The sequence below is a fragment of the Nyctereutes procyonoides genome, unplaced genomic scaffold (assembly GCF_905146905.1).
Source record: "Nyctereutes procyonoides isolate TBG_1078 unplaced genomic scaffold, NYPRO_anot_genome, whole genome shotgun sequence".
Taxonomy (NCBI): domain Eukaryota; kingdom Metazoa; phylum Chordata; class Mammalia; order Carnivora; family Canidae; genus Nyctereutes; species Nyctereutes procyonoides.
This window is the reverse complement of record NW_026575052.1, coordinates 19,051,233-19,077,224: the sequence shown is the minus strand read 5'-3', so window position 1 is coordinate 19,077,224 and position 25,992 is coordinate 19,051,233. Positions and strand designations below refer to the sequence as shown.

Here is a 25,992-nt window from a genome sequence, read left to right as displayed (position 1 = left end):
TTGCAGATCTTATCATTATCTGCATAGCAAATCCCTAGGAGTCTAGGGACATCTGGGTGGCTCAGTGGGTTAAACATCTGACTTTGGCTCCAGCTCCACTCATGATCTCAGTGTCCCGGGATCATGCCCGTTTCCGGCTCCCTGCTCAGCCTCAGCAGGGAGTCTGCTGCTTCCTCTCCCTCTACCCCTCCCCCTGCTGGTGCTTGCATGCTGTCTCTCAAATAAATAAAATCTTAAGAAAAAGAAAATTCCAAGGAGTCTGTAAGAAAAAAATCCTAGAACTAGAAATAGGTGTAGCAAGGTCACAGGATACATACCAAAATCTATTTCTATTCATTAGCAGTGCACAGATAGAAATCAAAATAGAATGCCATGTTCAGTCACTCAAAAAATGAAATATTCGGATGTGCAGGGTTTATATGCTCAAAACTATAAAACACTGATGAAAGAAAGCAAAGATGTAGAGAAACAGACTTTTTTCTTATAGGAGATTCAACAAATACCTGCTACCCTCAAGTCAGTGTCCTAGTTTATTTATTTATTTAAAGATTTTATTTATTTATTCATGATAGTCACACAGAGAGACAGGCAGAGGGAGAAGCAGGCTCCATGCAGGGAGCCCGACGTGGGATCTGATCCAGGGTCTCCAGGATCATGCCCTGGGCCAAAGGCAGGCGCTAAACCGCTGCGCCACCCAGGGATCCCTGCTAGTTTAATTCAATTGCTAAATGGTTGCTAAAGAAGATTATTCTAAAATATATATGGAAAAGCAAAGGAACTAGAATAGCTTAAGAACAATTGTAAAAAGAATAAAATAGCAATTACTGTTGGGGCGCCTGGGTGGCTCAGTGGTTGAGCATCTGCCTTTGGGTCAGGGCGTGATCCTGGAGTCACGGGATCGAGTCCCACATCGGGCTCTCTGCATGAAGCCTGCTTTTCCTCCCCCTTCCTGTGTCTCTGCCTCTTTCTGTGTGTGTCTCATGAATAAATAAAAAGAATCTTTAAAAAGAATAGCAGTTACTATCCAATTTCAAGACCTTACATATATAATTACAGTAACCAAGATTGTGTGACAGTGGTGAAGGGATAGATACCTAAGTCAATATAACAGAATAGAGAACCCAGAAATAGCCCCACACAAGTAATACCAACTGATTTTTGACACCTGTAAAAGTAATTAGAGAAAAGATCATCTTTTCAAGAAATGATGCTAGAACAATTAAATACCCATAAGCAAAAACATGAAACTCAGCCTAAATCTCATATCTTATACAAAAACTAATTCAAAACAGGTTGTAGATTTAAATTTAAAACTTTGGAAGATTAACATAGGAGAAATCTCTGGGACCTGGAGCTTGGTGAAGAAAAAAGCCAATAGGCTAGACTTCCTTAAAATTAAGAACTTCTCCTGTCACAAAAGGTCGTTAACAAACTATTTGTAAGCCACATATCTGAGAAAGGACTCTTGTATCTAGAATGTATCAAGAACTCCCAAAGTCCAACAATAAAACCCAAATAATCCAGTTAGAAAATGGACCAAAAAATTGAGCAGTCAGTTCACCAGAGAGGGAATATAGATGGCAAATAGCACACGCAAAGATGTTCAACATCCCTTACCATTAAGGAAATAGAAACTAAGACCGTGGTGAGATGGACTACACTCTCAGTAGAACAACTAAAATAAAAAATAGTGATAACAAGTGCTGGTGAAGATGAGGAGAAACTGGATCTCTGGATCTCATACTTGCTGGTGGGAATGTAAAATGGTACAGCTATCCTGGAGCACAGTTTGGCAGCTCCTTGAAATCTAAACATGCACTTACTGTATGGCCACCAGTTGCACTGCTGGGCATTTATCCCAGAGAAATGATGAGTTAGGTCCACATGAAAATCTGTACATATGACTTCATTTTTAATAGCCCCAAGCAGGAAAACCAAAATGTCACTCAATAGATAGGTGATTAAAAACCTGAGGGGCGCCTGGATGCCTCAGTCGGTTAAGCATCTGTCTTTAGTTTGGGTCATGATCCTGGGGTCCTGGTATTGAGCCCTGTGTCAGGCTCACTACTTAGCGGGGAACCTGCTTCTCCCTCTCCCTCTGCCTGCCACTCTGCCTGCTTATATTCTTTCTCTCCCAATAAATAAGTTACTAAAACAACCCTATAGTTCATCTGTATCATGGAATAGTACTCAGAGACAAAAAGAAATGAACTTGAAAAATGCAACAATTTGGATGGGTTTCAAGAGCATTATTTTGAGTTAAAAAGGCCAATCTCAAAAGGCACAAACTGTATAATTCTGTTTATATAATGTTGAAGTCACAACATGAATAGAAACAAAAACAGGTTAGCAGTTGTCAGGAGCGAAGGGATGGTGTGGGTGGAAATAGGGGTAAATAGGACTATAAAGGAATAGTATGAAGGTAATCTTTGTGGTGATGGAGTAATTCTGTATCTTGGTTGCAGTAATATTTGCTTGAATCTATACATGTGATAAAATGGCACAGAACTGTATATGTACACTGTATCAGTGTGAGTGCCCTGGTTTTGATACTGTGCTGTAATTAGGTAAGATACAAGTAATGATTGGAGAGGACTGGGTGAAGAGTACACAGAACCTTTATGTCCTCTGTTTGTAGCTTCCTGGAAACCTATGATTATTTCATAATAAAATGTTTTTTTTAAAAAAAAAAAACTTCAAACCACAACCTATGTGCAGCGTAAGTTCAAGCAAGTGGTAGCAAAATGTCTATTTGGAGGTGTTTAGGGATGCTAATGTCAATATTTAGTACTCTGCGCATCCAGGAAGAAAGGATATTCGGTTACTGTACTTTGTGTTTAACGCAATTATTGTGTCACAAAACTGGCAGACTGCTGTAAGAAACAACCAGCACTTCTCTGTCTCCTGTTTCTGGAGTATCATCTATTCACAGGGTTATTGTCCTTCCCCATGTGTAAACAAGGGATGTGTACTCATTTGTGTATGAATTCTCCCTGAAGCTGCATGACCACTGTGAAACAGGCACAGGGACAGGTCTGCAGAGCGTTGGTGCCACACAGGTTGAGCTCTTCAGCAGCACCATTTGGGGGGAGCACCATTCTGATCTTAGTGTAAAGGATGGGTCACATGTTGCCAGGCTCATTTCTTATAAATGTCTTTCCAGAAAACTTCCACTGGTAATTTAAGAGTGTTGTTATTATTTAGGAAGCACTTAACTAGATGCAAGACACTGTCATCAGAACATTATTATCTCAATAAGCTTCCCCCAAAACACCTGAGATTGCACTGTCCTCCTCTAGTTCTTATAGTTGAGGACATGGGGTTAGAGGGGCTGTGGAACCGTAGCAAGATCCTCAGCCCCATGGCTGGGGTTTGAGCAGAGGAATGGACTTCAGTGCCCATGTTACTAAGTGTATCCCACCATTCCTGTGTGTGTATGCATGTTGGCTTCATTCACGCTTAGGCTTCCAGGAGCAGCAGCTGAATTGCTGGAGAACCCAGCTCCCTTTCTTAACTCACTGAGGCCTTGTTTAATACCAAACTTACTAGAAGCTCTAGTTTTCTATCAGAGAGGGGCAGTACTGTCCAGCACTCTCTGGTTCTTTATATTTAGGTCTACATTTAAACACTCTGGCCTTTTTATAAAAAAAGAGAGACATAAAATTATATAGGGTATGCATTGTTCCAGGCAGCTGGGGAAAAGTATTGTTTTGTTTTGTTTTAAGGGCTTCAAAACCTCGGTTTGTTTTATCTGGAAACTAAGGGCTTTAGTAGCAAAGCAAAAGTCAAGGTTTATTCTGGAGTAAATTGTTGGACTTAATTATCTTTTCTCTTAATTATGTCATAGTATCAGTAAATGCCAGTAGCAAACAAAAATGTTCCTTATAAATGTAAATAAGTCCAGTCATTATCACTGTCATTATCCACTGTGCATCTGGGCAGACCCCAAAGATCACATCATAAGATATATTATTGAAAATGTTACAAACAGGGACGCCTGGGTGGCTCAGCAGTTGAGCGTGTCTGCCTTTGGCTCAGGGCATGATCCCTGAGTGCTGGGATCAAGTCCCATGTTGGGCTCCCTGCATGGAGCCTGCTTCTCCTTCTGCCTATGTATCTACCTCTCTCTCTGCATCTCTCATGAATAAATAAAATCTTAAAAAAAAAAAATGTTACAAACACCTTTTTCGATTTACAGGCAAAGTTTTAAAGTCCAATAGAAATGATTAAGCAACTTAGATCTGTTATCTTGAATCTTTCATTTAGAACATGGCATTTTTTTCCCAAGTTATTAGCATGCTTTTGATTTTTGTACAGCCTGACATTTGCAATTACATGTGTGACATATGTGCTATAAAGAGCTTTTATAAATTGATCTTATTTCTTATCTGCTCTTTACAGGAATATATTAAAGGAATCTGTGAACCTGAACTAGAAGAAAGAGAATGTTACCCCAAGGCCATGCACTGCATTTTTGTTGGGGCCCAGAGCCTGTTTCTAAAGAGCTTGATTCAGGACACCTGTGCCGATCTCTGCATTCTGGACATTGGTCTTCTTGGCATCAGAGGAAGTGCCGAAGCTGTGGTCATGGCCCGTAGTCACATTCAGCAGTTTGTGAAGCTCTTTGAGAATAATGAGAACCTACCTAACAGTCAGAAAGAATCCGAGGTGAAAAGGGAATTTAAACAATTTGTTGAAGCTCGTGCAGACAACTATACAATGGACTTGTTGATTTTGCCCACTTCCTTGAAAAAAGAGCTTTTGACACTCACACAAGGTGAGGAGAATTTATTTGAAACGGGAGATGATGATGTTATTGAAGTTAGAGATTCTAAACAAACAGAGTTTGCACAGAATGCTGCCACAGGACTGAATATTTTCAGAGATGAAATTGTTTTGCAGGAAGATGCAAGAAATAAAGCTGGCACTCCTGTTTCTGAGCTTACAAAACAAATGGACACGATCTTTTCTAGTTCACAAGATGTACTTTTTGTTCCAATAAATGGTCTAACGCCAGGTGAAGAGGCACTTTCCAAAGACAGAATTTGTCACAAAAGGAGATTTTCTGATTCTGAAGAAAGGCTTACCAAGAAACAGTTTTCTTTGGAAAATGTTCAAGAGGGGGAGGTTTTACACGATGGTAAGACGTTAAGTGGAGGTGTAATCATTGACCTATCTGATTCTTCTGCTGATCCTGAAAATTTAAGTCCAGATGTAAAGGACACTACTGAGGAAATGGAATACAACATCCTCGTAAACTTTTTTAAAACCATGGGCTATTCCCAAGAAATTGTTGAAAAGGTCATTAGGGAGTATGGGCCATCTACTGAACCATTATTGCTCTTGGAAGAAATTGAAAAAGAAAATAAAAGATTCCAAGAAGACAGAGAATTTTCATCTGGTACTATGTATCCAGAAACCAACAGAACCAAAAACAAAGGTGTTTGTAGCAGCATAAATGAGCTTAAAACGGATTCCACTCCAAAGAAAACACAAACTCAGACACAGCAAAATATGGTAGAAAAGTTTTCTCAGTTACCATTCAAAGAATCAAAACCATGTACCTCAAATTGCAAAATTAATACTTTCAGAACAGTGCCAATAGAACAGAAACAAGAAATCTGGAGTTCAAACCAGAATTACGTTTGTAATATGGACCTTGAAACTGATGGCCTTTCACCCTCTGTTATCCCTTCAAGTCCCAAAGAAGTTGTCAGTTTTGTTTCAAGAGGAGCTTCAAGCCACCAGCCCAGAATTCCAGTGTTTCCTGAAAATGGTTTGCAGCAGCAAGCAGAGCCCTTGCTTCCAAGTAATATGAAGTCGGCCTGTGAAAACCGTTCCGGGTGTTGTAGCTCTCCTCAGTCTAAGCCAAATTGTCCACCCCTTTCTCCACCGATGCCACTGCCTCAGCTGTTACCTTCAGTTACTGACACGAGGTTGGCAGGACCGTCTGATCATATTGATTCCTCAGTCACAGGCGTTCAAAGGTTCCGAGATACTCTGAAAGTACCCTACAAGCTGGAATTAAAAAATGAGCCAGGGAGAACAGATTTGAAGCACATTGTTATAGATGGGAGCAATGTCGCAATTACGTAAGTCCACTGTCTGCAAGTATATTAGAGTTGTAAATAAGGCCCTAACCAGTGTCTCAGAATTACATGCAGTTGTAGGAACTACCCTATGCATCTATGTAGTTGATCTCTGTCTTACCTGGAAGGAAAAAAAAACCATGAAACAGCTGTTTGGAAAGTTGTGTTATTCCATCTTCTCAAGTTGTGTAAACTTTGCTTCATCCCGCTGAACCTGTTACTTCTGAGGGCGAGAGATGACAGGAAATTTGTCTTTTCACTTTGCATTGCCTAGTGAGCAATAAACAGCACAGAGACTTTTAAATCATTAGCTTTTTTTTTTTTTTAATCCTTAGGTTCTTAATACCAGGAATACCATTAGGTTCTGAATATGAGGATGGAGCTTAAAGCCAAAAAGATTTTTCTGTCTCTCTATGCTACACTATGCTAGAGCTGTAGCCAAGAGTGAAGTGATAATGGATGTGATGTACTTCTGTAGTAGTTTGTGGATAGAGTAATAGCAATTTCCTTTCTAAAAAAATTCATCAGTTTAAGCTTTTTATGATCCTTTGCTGCTACTAAAAGCTATGTTTGCTTTTAGTAAAAGGAGTTAAATGATCATTTCTATTCAGCCTGTCTTAGAAACCTGAAGAGTGATTTTTATAGGTCTGGTACAGGGTTGGGTTTCTTCTCTAAGAGGCGGTTTAATACAGTGACTAGGAGGAGAAGAAGGGGTCAAATTAGAGTCTGTGCCCCACCGTGGACCAGCTGTTTGACCTTGTGTAGGTTTCGGTCTGCTGAGTTTCACTTGCTGTAATCTGTTGCCTTTTGCCCTGTCCTAAAGGGCATCGTTACCATGCCATTTCAACAACTAGTAGGTAAAGTCTCTTCTCCAGTTTTCCAAATCACTGTATTGCTTTTTAAGAAGTCTGCAAGGTCTGGCATTTTGAGTAGCTGTCATTCAAGAAAAGGGGCACCTGAACATGGGATGAAGATGGTGAAACACTCTTCGGAATTTTAGTGAATGTGTATGTGGCATCTCTCTGCTAAGAATTCCATAAGTGTTTGTTATATTTATTTTTTTGTTTCATTAATTTTTATTAGAATTTTCAAACAAATATGTAAAAAGGTAATAGAATGAATCCCTTTTTTAATTTGTTTAGGATTTCCATGTGCCCATCCCCCACCTTCAGTAGTTCTCACGTGGTGGCCAGTCTTCTCGAGCCTTCACACACACACACACACACACACACACACACACACACACACACCCGCCTACTGCCTTTCACCATGTTATTTTGAAGGAAATCTCAGATACGTCATTTTATCTGTAAATACTTTAATGTCTATCTTTTAAAAATATGGAATCTTTTTATTTTTTGAATGAATTGTTGATGCTTTATTTTGCTGTCAAAAGAAAGAAAGAAAAAAGTTCCAGCATTTCCCATGTTCAAGTTTGAAGATAGCCTGGGAAAAATATGTAATATACTTATCTTCATTTCTAAATAATACTGTTTGTTGTCATTTCACTTTGTTTTTTGGCAGTTCTTTTTGGGGAAACCCAGCAAATCACCCGCAGCTGCATAGCATTATCTAAGTAAAAATGTAAAGTGCAGTTTCAGTCACCCACAGTTCACCCAACACCAGTTCCTCATTGTTAAAATTTCTTGAGCCAAGTGGTGATATAAAATTTAGGTCATGATTGTGAGTAATATTAATCCCTTTTCAATCTTTATAAGTGAAAAGATTTCCCAGATTGGTGTTCAGGGACTAAGAAATGCAAATTAAAGTAGAATGAGCAGTGATGATGACACTATTTGAAAACCTTTTGGGAGTAGTAACTAAATGTATTTCTCAGAGGGGTCACTATTGGAAATTAGAGTAGTACTGTCTATCCATGACAGGCTGTTTTGCATATCTAGTCCCTCCTACTTTGCCCATAGTACCTCTCCCCCATCATTGTGATACCCCAAAATACTCCCACATATTTTCTAACACCCTTAGGTGCAGTGCCATCTCTTGAAAACCACTGAATTAGTGCACTAAGGGAAATCACGAGCAGACTTTCATTACCTTTTCTTTAAAAAAAAAAAAAAAGCTGATTATTTGGGGAAGATTCTAATTTTCTTTGAATTCACAGATGTCTCAGTTTAAAAGCAACATTTATTTATAAGGATGTATTATCCAAAAAAGACAGACTTATACTTAATTTGGTAAAGATTGATCTGAAAATATCAGAAACTAAAATGAACTCTTATTCTGGGGCAAAACTGCTTAATAGGTACACAGTTTTATTTTGGAGTGATGGAAATATTTTGGAACAAGATCTAAGTGGTGATTGTACAATATTGTAAATGTACTAAATGCCACTGAATTGTTTACTTTAAAATGATTATTTTATGTTATGTGAATTTCAACTCCATTTTTTCTGAAAGTTGGGGAAAAATTAACCCTTATTTGAAATCAACTGCTCTGATAGTAAATGTGAATTATAGATTGTACATTCCATGAAGGAAGTGATTTGTGTGTTGTGTCCTGTTCACTGAAATCCCCCCAAGGTCCACAGTGCTGGCATATGGTAGGCACTCAATAACATTTTGATAAATGATGAACTGAAGACTTAAGAAATATTAGGATTTCTTAAATGACTCTTCACCACCATTTAATAACCTGCTATTCCAAAAATCAATTTAGGTTAAATTTTAACTGAGACATTTTTCAACAAATACTTGGAATCTTAAAGCTCAGTTTCCTGTTATGTTTCAGGTACTTTTATCTTTTAAAACATAATCTTCACACTAATTTTGTGAGCTAAAAATGGTCTTTACTTTTATATAACATGAAATGGCTTAACAATCTTGTCCCAGATTACACAGATAGATGTGGGCCCTTAGGCTCCCAGAACCATCTTACATCCTGCCTTCTCCCATAGAAGGTGAGGTTGGAATTTTGGCCTTGGCAACATAAAATACTTAAGGTCTTGAGTTGCTTAAGCACTGCTGAGTAAACCTCATTTATTTGACCCACCTAGTTGGGGACATCGTTTAAAAAGGAAATTTGAACCCTTAAACAATAGGATTTGTTGGTTTGATCCTTACTCTGGAGCAGCTCAGACCTACCCATCCCTAGGTTTCTGCAAGTCTTCTATTATGTTAGCTATCCAGCGTGCTGTGTGCAATTCATACACACTGTGAGAAATTCCAAAATAACCAATTTCATGCTGCTAATTATGTGTGTCTCTACTTGGTTTTTCCCCTTGTCACCATGAATGAGTCAAATGATGAGTAAATGGAAATTGTTTGCGGTGCACAGCTAGACATCACAGTGGTAGCTAGATAACGCTCAGACTCGGTCACTCCGAAACTTCAGCGTAGGACACCTGACTTATCTGGGTAGATAATTTTCCGTGAAGATGAGGTTTGCCCCTTCACTTGCCAGCGCTATGTATTTTAACCATTTTTTTTCATGCTAGTTTTCTATATCAAGGTCTCATGGCTATTTTTATTAAGTGGAACTATAGAAGGAAATTACTGTTTCCTGGATAACTCCTAAAGAGTTTTTTCACTGTTTCCCCACACTGCCTGGTCTGGTTCCATTACTGCCTGTGAGTTTTTATTAAGTATCTGTTGCTCATCTCCTCTCTGCTTGGGACACTCTTCCTTCCAGTTTACTGCCTGCTGTAATATGGAAAACAACCAGATGATGTAACTTGTTTCCAACTATATGGAACAGGAGCTTAAATCTCCCTTGAGAGCCTGCACACACCTGGCCTTTTAGGCCTAATATCTGTTCATTCTGCATTTGGAGCTGAAAGCCCCAGAGCTTTGGCCTTCTCAGAAGTAGAGGAGGAGTTAAGGTACATAAACCCTTTGTCTCTGAGTCTAAATAGATAGTTGGTTTGAGTCTACCTGTCAGCGAGCTCCTCTGGCTTGACCGCAGGGAGGCGAGGAGGCACATTTCTGCCTAGCCAAGATGTGAAGGATTAGAAGTGGGAAATAGCAGGACCTTTGTATTATTCGGGGGACTTAATTTGACTCCATTTGATTTTCTTGTGTAGGAATCTGTGTTTTCCACTGGAATTTTGAATTGCTGTTTTATTCCTAAGAAACAGCTCTCAGGATTTTTCAGGGTATCCAAAGTGATTTGATCTTATCACTGAGAATAATGCTTGTGGAAATTAGTAGAGAGCTAATGTTTCTAGAAATACCATTTCTTCCCCCTCTAAGCTTGAGTGCGATACAGGGCAGCAAGATTGGCTTCTACTTGCATTTCCCTTTGTTTTCCTTTGTGACCCACTGGGACAGAGCTACGTTCTGTCCACTTTCTACTGTTGTAATCAAAAGAAGCTTTAGAGGGACAGAAAAAGTTAGTACACGTTTATATCTGTCTGATGAATAAGCCAAACTTCACAAAGCGTTTTTAATGCAATTTTCTTGATGATTGTTCTTTTCAGGATTTAACAAGCATACATGTCCCTTGATTTTTCTAATGACGAGTAGCCTGTTGTATTTTGGATTTTTATGTTCAGGCTGTGTTGACATGAACTCTGGGTGTGTTCTCACTTTTAAGCAATTACAATGATTGTTAAAGGTTTTTTTTTTTTTTTAAGATGAGGCCTATGAAAACTACCTCCAGCCTTTCTCCAGTAACAGACGTCCTGTTGCTACATTCTTGCCATATTTTGAATGTTTTTAGATAAACATACCACTACTGAGTTACCTCATCAAGAATGGATTTTCTTGCATATGTTTTTTGGGGCAAAGCTGTGCAGTCTCTTGTTTGTGGCTCACTGAGGAGAGAGTAGGCTTTAGTCTCTTAAAGGAGGAGTTTCTGAGCTACTCTTCTGAGTGTTAGAAGTTTAGTGCATGTCCAGCTCATTCCTCCTCCATGAAAATATAGATTTAGGTGGAGCCAGTCCCATTGTAGGGTGCTAGAAAGGACACTGGTCCAGGAGTACGGAAGCCTGAGTAATTCCAGTGCACCCACCCTGTGATTGCAGCACTGCCTGGGAAAGTCGCTCTGCTTCTCGGGGCTTTCATTTTTTTTAGCTAACAGGAATCTAACTCGTTCTGTCTCCTCCTAAATTCTGTCATTCTGGTGCACAGTACAGGATAGCAAGACAGGAAAAAGGAGGGATGATTGAAGGCCTGTTTCTAGGGTTGGCTTCATAGAAGAGGGTCTGGAATTGAGTCCCAAGGGCACTGGAAGAAGGTATAAGAGAAGGTCTACAAAGCAGTGAAACGAAAGCTCACTGCCCAGGAAGAGGGAGGTGGTAAGCCCACCCAGACAGAAATGAGTGTGGTGATGCATGGTAGTGGCTGGATCCCTCCTGACTTGTCAGATGTGGAGGGGAACTTGAAGCACTGCCCTGGGTTTGTCCAGAGGGATACTGCCATTGAAGACTCTGAGCAGGATCAGAGGCATCAGGGCTGCGTTTTGGGGTCTAACTGGGGTTTGAGGAGGGATTGGGATTAGTGGGGCTGACTTGAGACACGTTGTGCAGGAGCTGGTGGGACTTTTAACTGAAGAAATTCTCCACCAAGTGGTTTTGATGTGGAGACACTAGACATAAAGAGAAGACAGGACTGAAGGTGCAGGATTTCCTGTCACTGGAGTATAAGTGACTATGGAAATAGTGAAGATAGATTATGCTCATTTTATAAACTGTAGCTTTACAGTTTGGGGTTTTGATTCTTTTTCTCTCTAATATTCATTAGGTAAATGGTTTACTGCCTACAAAATTTCAAACTTTGAAAAGCAGCTTTTTAAAAAAATCTCCATTTTTATTAACTGCTAGAGAATACAATTTAAAGATTTTTTGTTTGTTTCTTTTGAAATTTGTTACCACATTTTTGGGTGGGACCAGTTTGTAATCCACTGTATCAGGGGTTGCGAACTGTGGGCCAAATCTGGCCACCACCTGTTTTTGTAAATAAGGGAACACCGCCACCCTCATTCATTTCCAGTTGGTGGACTTGAGTGGTGCAGCAGAGACCAGATGGCCTGTAAGGCCTGTCAGGCCCTCTCCAGAAAATCATATCCTGACTTACATTCTATACTGTCCCAGTTAGTTTCATTGTAATCATGCCCTCAACTTCCTTATCTCCCTAGAAGCGGTAAACTGAGTAGGTTTCACAGTTGCCTAGAAAGTGTATGGAGCCTTGGAGCCGGAGGCATCTGTAGCCTTTAGAAGTTGTGAGTCCCAAAGCATGGAGGAGTCATCATGTCTACTTCTGCTTCAGCAACAAGTTTCTTAATAAAATGTATAAAATATTCTTAGAGGCCAATGACCAGGCAGGACTCTTTGGAATGGGCTCTCTAAAAAAATAAAAAATAAAAAATAAAAATAAATAAATAAAAAATGTAATAAACAAGTATTATCATCAAGCTAAAACTGCCTTCTATACCAATAGCACATTCAATTAAATTAGCAAAATACAAGAAAAATCATAAAGCTGTTAATCACATCTCATGCAAAGGATTCCATCTGGCTTTGCAAAGTCATAAACTATGCAGCTTGATGCCAAAGAGTGTAAAAGTATTTGCAATTGTTTTTGTTGTATGTGGAGTTTACCATTTCACTTTTTCATGGTGAAACTTAACATACTTTAAGCTGAAATAAATTTTGTTTTCTTATAGCCATGGTCTGAAAAAGTTCTTTTCTTGTCGTGGAATTGCAATTGCAGTTGAATATTTTTGGAAGCTTGGCAACAGAAATATCACTGTATTTGTCCCACAGTGGAGAACAAGGCGTGATCCTAATGTCACAGGTGAGGCAAAAACTGATCCTTCCAAATTTCTCCCTTTCTAGATGTTAATGAGTTGGCTTATAATTGCAACACATTCTTCTTAGAGTCACAGCTTTAAAAGTAAAATGGTACTCTGTTGGTCCCAGTAGAACAATAGTGTGTTAAAGCCTAAGAAGTACTTGGGGGAAGGATGGAAAGTTAATAACATAGTTGTTTATATGGAAAGTTATGTTAGAGTTCATTATACATCACAAAAATTTTCCTGACTTTCTAAAAAGTAGGTTAAATTTGTCTTTGTTAGTCTGGGCTTTTGCCTCATTAAATAGTCCTTTCTAAAATGGTCACTTGATAAATTTGGTAACTCCCATATTCAGTGTTTTTTGAACAGTGTGTTTAATAGCTTAATATGAGTTATGTCTTTTAATCGTGTGGTGGTACTCCATGATTGATTGCAGGCCACACAAGAGAGCTTTGAACTTGGTGAATCGTGCAGTATTCCAGAATAACCTTAGGTTGTTTCTCATGTCACAGAAGAGTGGTGTGACTATGTCAGGCAGCTTAACATGGCACTGGGCCTAGACACAAAAGGTAGATTAGGAGGAGGAAGGGTGAATACAGAGCTCACCCAGCATTTAAACAGGAAGTGAAACTTAGTCACTGTTGAGGTGGAAATGGTAAGACCACAGATTTCTCAAGTATCCCAACTTCCCTCATTTTGGAGAGCAGATCACTCTTAACTGAGGGTGCTTGAGGACTGAGGCAGAGCCACTAATTTTTGCAGTAGGATCCATGAGAGGGTCTTGTGAGCCCTCCTGTGCTCTGCATGTCTAGGACAATAAAACTGTGTTTCAGTCTAAGCCAATGGTGAGTACCATTGCTGGGGTGCGGGTGAGGGCCACCACACCCTGAGCTTTTAGCTGCTTTTTGCCCATTGACTGGTTTTCTACAGTTTGGCTTTGGCCCTCATTTCTTTGTCATGACCCACTCCCATGAAAATCAGCAAAACTTCCTGCACATGACAGAGAGGTTGAATTCAGTGCCAGCCAGAGGGATATTTTGACAGACTCTTGGGGTGGGACAGAGCCTCTTGTCCCTGCACTCCCTCTGCTTCCAGTCCTGTTTCCTGTCCCATCCCCACCTTCTCTCTGGGACTTGTGTCTTCAGTCCCTGTCCTGCTGCTTGTGATGTTGCTGTGAAAAAGCTATTGATGTAGGGTTCATTAAATACAGGTTTATGGTTTACTCTTAATTTAAGGAACACATGAGTTATATATAAGGAAGATTTAAAAAACAGCTAAGGTCAACTTTTACATTCTTTTTGCCTTAGTGTGTGTTGCTTAATTTTTTTTTTCCTTCCTAGTATGTTAGTAAAAGTGAGTCTTCTTGAGTTAAGAAGGAAAAGGTTTTCATAACTCTCCAAGTGAAACATTTGGGGATACTTTCATTTATTTAAACATCTGGGAAGAGAGCCTTTTTCTGAATGTGTATTCAACTTATTCTGTAAACAGAACAGCACTTCTTAACCCAGCTACAGGAGCTCGGAATATTATCTTTAACTCCTGCCCGGATGGTCTTTGGAGAAAGAATTGCTTCTCATGACGACAGGTACGAAAGGCTGTTTTCTTTCCTGAAGTGGTGGGGAGCGGGGTGGTGAGGAGCCCACCGCCTGCTCCACTGGCCAGTTCGTGATGCTCCTGGACCCACATGCATAAAGGACTTAATAGATCAAGGGGTTTGAGAATTTTAATATTTATGGACATTAAGATTATATACTCAGTCAGTTACTTTTATTTTTTTAATTTTTTTTTCTTTCTGGGTTTAAGAACATTACCTAAAGTCTGTTAGAATGTTTGTTTGTTATTTGTTTCTTAAATAAAACATGATCGAGAATCCATAAGTAAAAGCGGACATTGAGTTCTCTTTTTTGATGCATACTAAAAGTAATGTTCGAGTAAAGTTTGTCTTGTCTGAGTGTGGCAGCCTCACGGATGCTTTTCAAACATTATCTATCTTCTCTGGGTTGATTTTGGCCAGACTTAGTTTGTCATTGTCATATCTAAGCCCTCAGTACTTCTTCCATGTAATAAAAGATGGTGTCAGCTGACCCAAAGCATGATCAGAGTAAGCTGCATATCTGAGGTTGGAGTGTCACTCAGAAAGCAAGTGTTAGTGCATTGGAGACAATAAGCTTTAATCTGCACCTTTTACATTTTTTTCTAAAAGCTTCGCTGAGCACGAAGTGCAGTGCCCAGAACTAGACCCGGAACGCATGATTCAGATGCAGTTTCTACTGATCTAAAGAAGAAGGCACACAAATAAATAATAGAGGAGAGTGTTGTGGTGGTTGAATGAGAGAAGGTCCCAAATGTAACCATTGACACGACAGCCAATTTTTCAAACCCACTTCGGAGTGAAGTCAGTAGTAGTATAGTGGCCTCTTGGTGTTTTTTCTGCATTGCCCCCCTTTATGGTATTCTGGCCTGAAACACTTAGAATGCCCTGGTGGTTTTGCCTCAGTATTCCACCAAAATTGGCCCCCCACATTGAAGACAGTGTTTGGCTTGTGATAGTCAAATGGGTAAAAGGTGAAAAGGGGCTGAGTGGGGGGGGAGGGGGGAGCACGACTTGGGATGACAGCAGACGTTCATTCAGCAAAAGGTCCAGAGGGCTTTCTCCATTAACAGCCCTTTGCCCTTTTCCAGGCTGGGATGAGAGACCAAGTCAGATAGAATCAGAAGTGACAGGAAAGATAGTGTGAGCAAAAGTGGAAGGAGAACAGCGTTGGGGTGAGGCAGGGTTGAGGAAGTTCTAGGAGACCATGTCCGGCTCCAGCTCCATGATACTGGGCTCAGACCCTTTCATGCTTGGGTAGAGGGGCAGCTGGGCTGTTGGGCTCACAAGGAACCTTCAGATCGCTAACACCATAGCTGCACACCTGCAGAATTTGAAGGCCTGTGCAAGTATACAGACTAAAGTTTGTGCTTAATTTATGTGACTCTGAGTTTTTAGTGAACATGAATCTGTGTCTTGATTCATAGTACTTGCACTCAGAAGCATTACTATTTTTGTTACTACCTGTGGGCAAACATCACCATTTACAATTCATGCCAGCTAGAAATAGTTTATAAAATATTCATTAATAAATTCAAAATGTTAATTCATACTTTCCAAGGTGTCCTAAGACCTCTGAAACTAATGGCTTGTTTTTTAGTTCCTTTTAAGTATTCACTATCACTAATAAAAGTAGTTGTTTTGTACCTTTGATTCTACTAGGGATCTCTTAATGTACTGTTTCATTGTCTTGTCTCCATTGCCTTAGCCAAATGCGATCACCCTAAGGGATAAAACTCAACATTATCCTCACAAATCTCTCATTAAGAGGGTTTGAGCATGAATAATCTCCAGCAAGGAAATAGAATTCTCAATATTGAGTTCTTACCCTTTCTTATAACCAGTGCAGCTTCTCATAAATGACATTTGAGTGAATCTATAACTTGGGCTAAACAGAATGATAGTTGCAGACATCTCAAGTCTGAGAAGTATAGGTGTTTTGTTCTGTTTTGTTTAAGAAATGCAAGGCTGACTATAGAAGCAGCTAATTGAGAACTGGAGGACTATAGCTTAACAACCAAAACTTGAATAGTGATTTCACAGGCTTGTCAACACGAATTTATTCTTGACTTTAGTCCTCATGCATTATCTGATGATGACGATCTATTGATGATGCAGCTTTTTTAGAAAAATGTATAGATCATGGTTGAGATCATTTAAAAAAATAGTACTATGTGAAAACCAAATCTTCATTATAATCACACTAATTTTAGAGGTATTCAGTATTTCAGATTGATCTTCAGCTAACAAGGGCTTAACTTTTCTACCTCCTAGCCATAGGTAAATTCTTTAGTGATTTTCCTATGAAGAGGAAATCCTTCTGTTTTCTTGTAACATAGCTTCTGTAAGCCAGGAATGCCTGCTTGTCCATTTTAACCTCTTATATTACTATAGGTTTCTACTACACTTAGCGGACAAAACTGGTGGCATAATTGTAACAAATGATAACTTCAGAGAATTTGTGACTGAGTCACTCTCTTGGAGAGAAATTATTACAAAAAGGTAATGTTTTCTTCTTTGTCTTTGGTTAAGTGTTTTTTGTTGTTTATTGTTTGGTTTTGTGTCCACCTTGGCCCTGCAGAAAGCAGTACAGGGAGCCAAAGTATCATAAGACTGTGCTCCCCATCTGAGACTATGGCTAGCCCCTCTAGGTAAATGGGGGTCCCAGTACAAAGCTGCCAAAGCAATGAATGGGTGATATATGAGCATGCTGTGGTGACTGCAGGGTGTCTTCCAAGAGATCAATATTCCCTGACAGGAGGCAAGAGGCACATGTTTATGGCTTGATTAACTCTTGTTAATAGTGCACTGGAGCAGAAATGGCCTCCTTACTTGGCCTTACCCTGATGCCAAGGGAGACCTTGGCAACTCAATGGGCATCCCTACTAGATTCAACCATGAAATAGGAAGGTTGGGTTTAATGACACCTGTGATTCCAATAAGAGGATGGGATCAAAATCAACCTGCTGATGGAGTTTTTACTTCTTGGGAGTGGGAAGAGTATGTGTGCTTTTTAATCTGTGATGCTTTTCTTGAGCATTTACCATCATAGTTTAGTTACATATATTGAAAAACATGTTTGAATATCTTCCAAAATAAAGTCAGGAGTTGAGCATTCACAGATGTGTTTTATCTGTGATGATACTCTGAATGTGTCCACTTGTCTTAAGATTAGTGAACACTGGCTTCCAGGACTTCTTTTAACAAGCATCATCTGATCAAGTTACCTAAAAGTTACCTATTCTGTGATGGTGCCAGAGATGAGTCCCGTATACCATAAATCTAAAAACATAAATCAGCATACCTCAAGCTGTGTGTAAGTAGTATATAACGAGTATAACTAGATATTTCCCTCTGTTGGGGTTTCACAGTTGCCCCTTGTCTGATATTTGTATTTGGCTAAATCATTAGAGGATTTTATAAAATAATTCTTCACTGTAAATGCCCAGGTGTGTACTGTATGCATTTTGACCCACATGCTGTTAAAAAGTTATTGGTAAACGCTGAACTGAGAATTGGTCTTTGACCTTCTGGGCACAATTACCAAGCCATTAATCTTCTAGGACATGTTTCTGTTGGATCTTTGCCCTGGATTCATTGTCAGTATTTATTGGACACTCATCTGTGTATGAAAGGTCTAAATGCAGTCAGGCTCATGTTTGTACACCTACTCATGGCTCTCAGAAGTCACAAAACAAGGCAGAAACTAAGGTCTGGACAACAAACATAAGCACTTGCTCTTTTTTTCAGTTTTACATCTTTCCTAGACTTGCTAACTCATAAATCATGCTGAACTGATCTCTGATTTTCTTTCCTCATAGATCGTATTGTTTTGTTGTTTTAAGAGGATATATCTTCAATGGTTTTGTCCGTAGACCCTATTCAAAAGTAAAACCTTTGTTAGACACCTGTTGTGTCCTTAATTGAATTAAGAGAAAAAGATGCTTTCTAAACCTAGATTAAAAATCTACAAGAAAAAACATTTTCATAAGAGTTAGAACTATATGTAAACATTGTATAATGGTATGGAATAAAATGCACATTGTAGGATATTTTCTTAAAAAAAAAAAACAAAACTACAAGTCTCAAGAAACGTGAGGGCCAATTGATAAAAGTTTCATATGTTACTGAATTTGTGTCCAAGAGAAATTCAGATGGTTTACCGCTTGTTTTTTCCATTAGGCAACTAAGCAGCCTTATAATTTTATAGGTGACTGTTGCTTTGGAATTAGGTGGCCACTTTTACTTTCTTCTCAGTTCCCATAGCAATGAAAACTTTGTGTTTTCTCTAGCATTGTAATCATACTCTGTGTTGTAGATTGCTTCAGTATACCTTCGTTGGGGACATATTTATGGTTCCTGATGACCCTCTGGGAAGAAGTGGACCTCGATTAGAAGACTTTCTTCGGAAGGAAGTCTTCCTTAGGTATTTGCTTTTTCACATTATTTTGTATTTACAGACTTGCTTCAGTTCTTTGTGCTTAATGTAAGTGATGTCTCTGAAGGACTAAAGATGGCACTTTTAAAATTTTTATTAGCCTTAGACTTATAGTGCTGGTGTAATATATTTGAAAGCTAATCAAGCATATACCCTAAAGACCAGATCTTCATTTCTGGTCCTTTTGATTTTTTTTTTTATATTTTTTTGTTTTTTTTATTCATGAGAGACAGAGAGAGAGAGAGGCAGAGACACAGGCAGAGGGAGAAGCAGGCTCCCTGCAGGGAGCCCGATGTGGGACTCAGTCCCAGGACCCTGGGATCACACCCTGGGCTGAAGACAGATGCTCAACCACTGAGCCACCCAGGCGTCCCTCCTTTTGGTTTTAATCCTAGAAAGCCTGGGGGCCAGATTGTGTAGGTCTAAAAAGAGCAGATTTTACTGGTGGTCACTTAGGTTCATTATGTATGTGTGACTGTCCTTTTATATGCACTTTCCAAAATAATTTGCTTTTAATTTGTTATGTTCCTGTTAATTTACTTACTATTCAGGAACCACTAGCTGGGGAGCTTTCTATCTCCACTGAATGGAGATAATTTATATTCATCTGAAATGTATTTGATAGTTTAGGTTTTGTTTTCTTTGTTGTAGTTTGGGTCTTTGGGGTTTTTTTGTTTTTAAAGATTTTATGTATTTATTTGAGAGAGAGAGAGAGAGAGAGAGAGAGAGAAGCAGACTCCCCGCTGAGCCGGGAGCCCAATATAGGGCTCCATCCCAGGACCCCGGGATCATGACGTGAGCTGAAGGCAGATGGTTCACCAACTGAGCCACCAAGCACCCCTTGTTTTGTTTTGTTTTGTTTTAAGATATATTGCTAGTGGTTGTTTTTGTTTTCAGAATTATCAGGTAATGGACATTGTTAACTAAAGTATTCTTTGTGGCCAGCTGGCAGACAGTATGACCCAGTGACACACAGCTGATCTTTTTTATTTATAACCACATCCTTTGGGTTATATAATCCAAACCTTGGGTGTTCTAGGTTTGGATTTGAGGGTAGTTCATGCAGAGGTATCTTCTATAGAGGAGACCAATGCAGTATCAGCTCCCTGGTCTTAGGAATCATTTCTCTTTTGAGCCTTTGGGTTTTATTACATTGACGAGGGCTTATTTCCCAAGGTTCTGCTTCTCTACCTACACCAAGAGAATGGCAGCCATTTTAACATCTGCTGGGTGTCATTGCATCTGCACTGGGCTTTTAAGACCTGGTGCCTATGTGCAAGCATCAAGGCCCATGGGTCAGACTTAACAGAAAGCTCTCTGGCTCCTTCCACACCTCAGCAGCCTGATAGCAGGGTCTCCCTGCCTGCACACCTCATCACTTTTTTACAGTGTGTTAACTAGTTGAGTAAGAAGTTAACAGTAACCCCTCACAGAGGGTCTAACTTTTGAAGTTAGTTGAGCTTTTGAATTTGGGAAAAGTGTTCAGCCAGCCCCATTTCTCAGCTGCAAGTCCAAGTCACCTGGGAAGCCTCTTAACAAGACAGATGGCTTCAACACACACACACACCCATGAACGTACAGGTTGTGGGCACCAACACTTCCCCCAGATTGGCAGGGGGCATTGGGGACTACAGGAATTGGTAGTGGCTGCCTCTCCCTAAAGGAGTCCCTTTTTCTGAGCCTTTTCAGCTAGGGTTCCACACAGAGTTAGAGTCTCCGGAAGACTAAGATTCTGTTTTCTGTGTCTCTTGAAAGCTCTCAGGTGAATCAGGCAAACCCATGCTGCTAGCCAACCCAGTTGGCTGGGCTCAGTTCTCAATAGCTAGGGACCTGGGAGGGCAGGGTACTCATCACTGCCTGTTGTGACCAGTCTGGGGATGGTATAGGTGTCATCCCTGTGGACTCCTTTGTGGGCAGCTTACCTTTAGAAGCCGTGGAGCAGCACAACCTTGAGGTCAGCAGCACGTCATGTGGATATGTTTCCCATTTATATCCCAACTCACCAGACACGTTCTATTCACAGAAATATGCAGCCCCTCCTCAATGCCTTGCCAAATGTGGGCATGTTTGACCCCACCTTCAGAGTCCCTGGCGCCCAGGCAGCCAGCACCAGTCACCAGCCTCCAGCCCGGATTCAGGGCAACCCACCGAGCCACTGGCTTCCTCAGCAGCCCCGCTTCCCGGTTCTGCCAAACCTTCCCAGCATGCAGCAGAGTGTGCCCATGCCAGCACAGAGGTCTCCCGCGGAAACCAGCGAGCTGAGGGAAGCCCTCCTGAAGATCTTCCCTGACTCCGAGCAGAGACTGAAAATCGACCAGATACTGGTGGCCCATCCGTACATGAAAGACCTGAATGCACTGTCGGCCATGGTGTTGGACTGAAGGTCTCACTTGACCTAGTGTCTGCATGTGGCAGCGGGGAGCGACATAATGTGAAGAGACCGATTTCCCAATGGAAATGCTGTTGTAGTGTATAGAAAAGAAAACAGATGTTTTGTGTATAAAAAAATCTGGGTTTTCAAAACCAGCTTTTTCTATATATAAATTATGCTGCTATTACAGATTTAACATTTTCTGTAAAAGGAAAGTACATTTTCTGCCTGTTCAGAACTGTTTAATAGCAGTTACTCTTGAGTGTATTTACATTTTTATGTTTTTTAAACTATTTTCCTTAAAGCTGAAAATATTGACAAATGGATATGATTAGCCTTTCTAAATAAAAAAAAAAAGAGTTGCTTTCTTAGGGAAAGCAAGACCTCTTAAAGTATATTTTCTTGAGATGACTATGTAACGTCCACTAACATGAAGTGTGCTCATCCCCCCGCCCCCAGCCTCCTCTGCCCTCACCCCTGGAATTAGAGTCATAGGAGTAGGTTTTACTCCTGTGGGTCTTTCTTTGGAGCCATTTGTGAGAATGGGCAGGTGGTGCCACTAGATGGCACCTGTGCCTAGCCATTGTTAACAACCAGGGCAAAGACTGGGTGAGAAGATACTCTAGAACTCACAGAGTCCCACCCTACCTCCCCTCCCACCCTGCAGAAGAGGGAACTGAGGCTCAGTGTGCTTGCATCGCACACGCCCAGGTCCACAGCTGCAGAGCAGCTGGGCAGGGACCAGACTCCTCGTCCAATGCTCTGACATGCTCACCAGGCTGAGGCCTCACTGTACCTGGCCTCATGTCTTAGCCTCTGAAAATAATAGCAGGATGTGAGGACGTTCCATGAAGAGCCCCATTGTTACCGTAAATTTGTGTCCATGAACCATGGGAGAAACCCATGTGAAGTTTGTGAGCTTTGCCAAAACGTGATTTTCTATGCTCAAGAATGACCCAAGCCAATAAATAGCATTAGTAGCTGCCGTGGGGGCTCAGAGCCCCTTATTTATTTTTCCTGTGTTTGTCTTTTTAGTATTCTCCTCACCGCCCTTCCAGTGAGTCTATCTCAGCATTGGTATCTTCGTATTGTGTTTTTCGGTGTTGCTCAAAATTCTGTGTTAGTGAAGTTCTTTTCCTGGGTAATTATACTTAACATCTTTACTGTTCTCTGGACTTTCAAAGGGCTTTGTATTTTCTACCTGTTCTCTTCCCAGGCTGCTCACGGTCAGTTTCGTGTCTGCCCTGTGGCTTGTGTCCCTCCTAACTCCAGAAACAGCTGCCGAGGACTCGGAGCCGATCTGTTCTTCATGGTGAAGGGACTTTGTCACCCACGAGCAGAGCTAGTGGCTCCCGAGGAGGCTCCCCCAGGTGTGTGTGTCCCCTGCCTCCCTCAGGGGATGAATCCAGAGTCCTCCGGGTGGCCAGATTTGTATTTCAATCACATTTTCTCTCCAATGCCTTTAAGATGTCTCCTAACCAGGAGCTGGTTGTCCGCCGCCGTGTTGGGTCAGGTTGCCAGAGTCCCCTGCCCCCCAGTGCATGAGGAGGTAGGCGACTCGAGGTGGGCAGGAAGTGACTCAGTCCCACAGCCCCTGTGCCTCAGCTTCAGAACTGGTGGTTTGTAAAAGCGTGGCAGACGTGTGAGGGCTATAGCTGTCTCGCAGTGACTCTGATCTTCTGGGTTGAGGTTTGGTCGGACAGCGCTGCCAATCCAGTATTTCTCCTATTTGCAGAGAAGGACCCAGCGGTAAACCTCCCTGGCCCAGGCTTAGCCACAAAGATCCTCCTGGAAGGGGACCGGGCCTCCAGGGATGCCCCGTGGGGCTGGCTACGGCCAGGACTTCCAGGGTTTCCTAGGTTCTAGAAGTGACTAGACCCTTGACCTTTGGGTTATCTAAGCCTCTATATTCTTAGTATTGTTTCTGAAAGCTCTTTTCGCCCCTTTCCTCTTTCTGGGGTACAAGAAGGAGGGATGCAGAAGGCTAAGTAGGTTAATTACTCCCCTTGATAAATTATAACACATAAGTCACAGTTCTTTCTGAAGCCCAGCAGGTTTAGTTAACTTTAATATTTAGAAATTCAATTTTCAAACCTTTAAAAAAAACGAGCCATTACTTGTTCTCAGCCTTCTCTTAATACTAGGCCCAGTGTTGATGCTACTCAAATGTTTCTTTGTGGTCTGCCCCCAGTGGTCGATTTCTGAACCACCGTGGTGGTGTCGGCAGCAAAGCTTCCTCGTTTGGCAACTCCTCAGGCATGTGTGTGTCATGGCTGTGCATCCCGTACTTCCTGGCATTCCTGGAAGTAGGTGGCAGGGCGGGGGACGCCACCTCACTCGGACGGCCGCCTGGTGCTCAGAAGCTGTCCAGGGCTAGAGAATTTTATAGATGGTGAATACAGGACGATTCCCAGGCCTGCCTTCCTCCCCAGGCCCCAGCTACCTCCTCTGGTAGAAAAACGCCTCGTTTGACCTTTTTGTCCAGTAGCCTGTGTTTGAGACCCTGGAGGCTGCAGGGTTGGAGACCGTGGGAAGGCCCCTGAGCCATTCCGGATGATGGGCAGGCTCAGCTGTGGCTTGGCAGAGTCGCCCTGGACTCAGGCCTCTGAGAGGAGGGTTGGGGTCCCACTTCCTTAGGTTTGTTGTGGCTCTAGTGGAATATGATTGACGGAGAAAACCATGCTCCCCGATCACGGGAAGCGCCCCAGGCCCTGGGCCCCCTGAGCTTCCAGCCTGCCGCCCTAGGCACCTCCAAGATGTGGCCTCCCCTGTGCAGCTCTCCACCAGCACTGCCGTGTCCTCCCTCGTCCTTCCTCCTGGGTCCCTCTCCTAGCCATGCTCGGTTCCGTCAGCTGCTTGACTCCTGCCATTTGTTTCTTCATGATCTACCTCCCCTTACTCCCTATTACTACAGTCCAGATCCTATATTGAGAGTCCCCGATTGCCCCAGGAATCCTTTCCATGCACTACTGCTCCCCCTCACCTTCCCACTCTTTACTTCCTGTTTTGCAAACTCAGTCTTCATCCCATCGCATGGAAATAGAAATCTAGGAGAAGTCACGTAATTGCTGAATTCCGAGGCCTTTTCTCAATCTTCAGTCTTCGAGGCGTTTTCTCAATCTTCAGTCTTCGTGTCCACACTCAGCGACCAGAATATTTGTCATTGTGGCCTTCTTTTCCCCGTTTTCTGAGATTTTCCTCCCAAATGTTCTTCATTCCTTTCTCTTCTTTTACCGGAAGGCCACTCCTTGATACCCTTTTCTTTCTTGACAGATGGTTCTCAAATTTTGGACCAGCCATGGAACTTGTGGTGGGAAAGGCAGCTCTTATAAAAATTGCAGATCACAGCTCTGGGGGCTGTGCCCTTGGAGTAAAGTGTGGAATCTGGGGAGATTTCAGCAGGCTCCCTGGGTGTTTCCCAGCAGGCTGTCCAGGGACCAGGTTGTGAGAAATTGCACTCGCCCTTAGGGCTCACTAACTCTAGTTTTCCTCCACCCTGACTTCCCTGGGTTCACATGTCCCCTCTGGGCAATGACTTCTAGTCCCACCTGTAGGCCTGCCCCGAGGGAGCAAGTTTCCAGCTCAGCTGAAAGCCGCATCACATCCTCAGACACGGACCCCAGGCCCTCAGCCGGCATCTGCACCTTGCTCTCCTTCCCCACCCCAGTCTGCCACAGGGTCCCCTTGGTCCACCCATCATGCTCCCGTGGCCTCCTGACCAACCAGCCCACCTCTCCTCCCTCCCAGATTTATCTTACAAAACACATTGCTGGTCACACCCTCATCCTGTTCAGTGATCTTCAGTGCCTCTCGGCCAGAGCACGCAGCTCAGCCCTCCCTGAGCGTAGTATCTGTGCTGTCCACCCTGTGGCCACAGGTGACTGCCCTTCCCGGGATGCTCACTGCAGCCCACACGCATTTCCTCGGTTACCTGTGGGCTCCTGCCTCTGTGTGCGCCTCTCTTCTCTGCCAGAGATGCCCTTTCTCCCAAATGGCTTCCCACTCAAAGGCCCAGCCTGTGTCCTCTTTGTGCCCTTGCCCGTGTTTCTGGCCAGATGCAACACCATGGCACTCTGTGACCTACAGCACTCGTGTCTTGCTTTTGGCACTCGCCGCCCTGGCCGGTGTCACTGCCGCTGATTGTGTACTGTGTCACCTCCCTTTCTAGACTGTGAGCTCCTCGCGGGCAGGGACCGTCTGTGTTCACTCTTTGTATTTCCCATGGCACCTAGCACAGTGCCTTGCACTTAATAGGTGCTCAATAAACGTCTGCTCAACTGAACTGGACGACGGTGCCTTCTTGACTGCGCTATCCGGCAGCTGATAAGACTTTGAGAAATCACACTGTGTGCATTTGCACCAGGGAACCCACTACCCCGCTGCGGTGGGAGTCTAGGCTGCAGGCGGGGTGTCTGCCTGGCTCCTCCCTTCTCGTCAAGGCTCCCAACACACCGTGCGGCCCTGCTGAGGTGGGCCCGGGACAGGCTGAGCCAAGCTGTGTGCTGACTCCCTGCCCCCAGGTGGGCACCGGGGCAGATACCTGGCCCGAGCTGGGCTGACCAGGGGCACCCTTAGGCTCTTTCCCCCTGGTGGTGGGACTGAGGAACGTCATGCCCAGGTCTCCTGGAGGCCATTTTCCTGCCCTGGGGGAAGCTGCGTGGTAGAGAAGCAGGAGCAGGACCGTGGGATTCCTGGGGCAGGAGCACAGGTCCTGTGGCACCCACGCCCTTCCTCGGATGTCGAGAACGCGCTTCCC

At 42.4% G+C, this 25,992-nt stretch overlaps 1 protein-coding gene across 1 annotated transcript in view; it reads left to right on the top strand.

Annotated features, from left to right (window-relative positions):
* N4BP1 (NEDD4 binding protein 1) overlaps positions 1–25,518 on the top strand; it is a 49,182-nt gene extending 23,664 nt beyond the window's left edge. Inside the window, exons 2-7 of the mRNA XM_055331836.1 lie at positions 4,402–6,092; positions 12,708–12,838; positions 14,325–14,421; positions 16,822–16,929; positions 18,746–18,853; positions 20,889–25,518. Coding sequence (XP_055187811.1) covers positions 4,402–6,092; positions 12,708–12,838; positions 14,325–14,421; positions 16,822–16,929; positions 18,746–18,853; positions 20,889–21,246 — 2,493 coding nt within the window. The 3' untranslated portion in view covers positions 21,247–25,518. The remainder of the gene's footprint in view (positions 1–4,401; positions 6,093–12,707; positions 12,839–14,324; positions 14,422–16,821; positions 16,930–18,745; positions 18,854–20,888) is intronic.
* Positions 25,519–25,992: the final 474 nt, after the last annotated feature.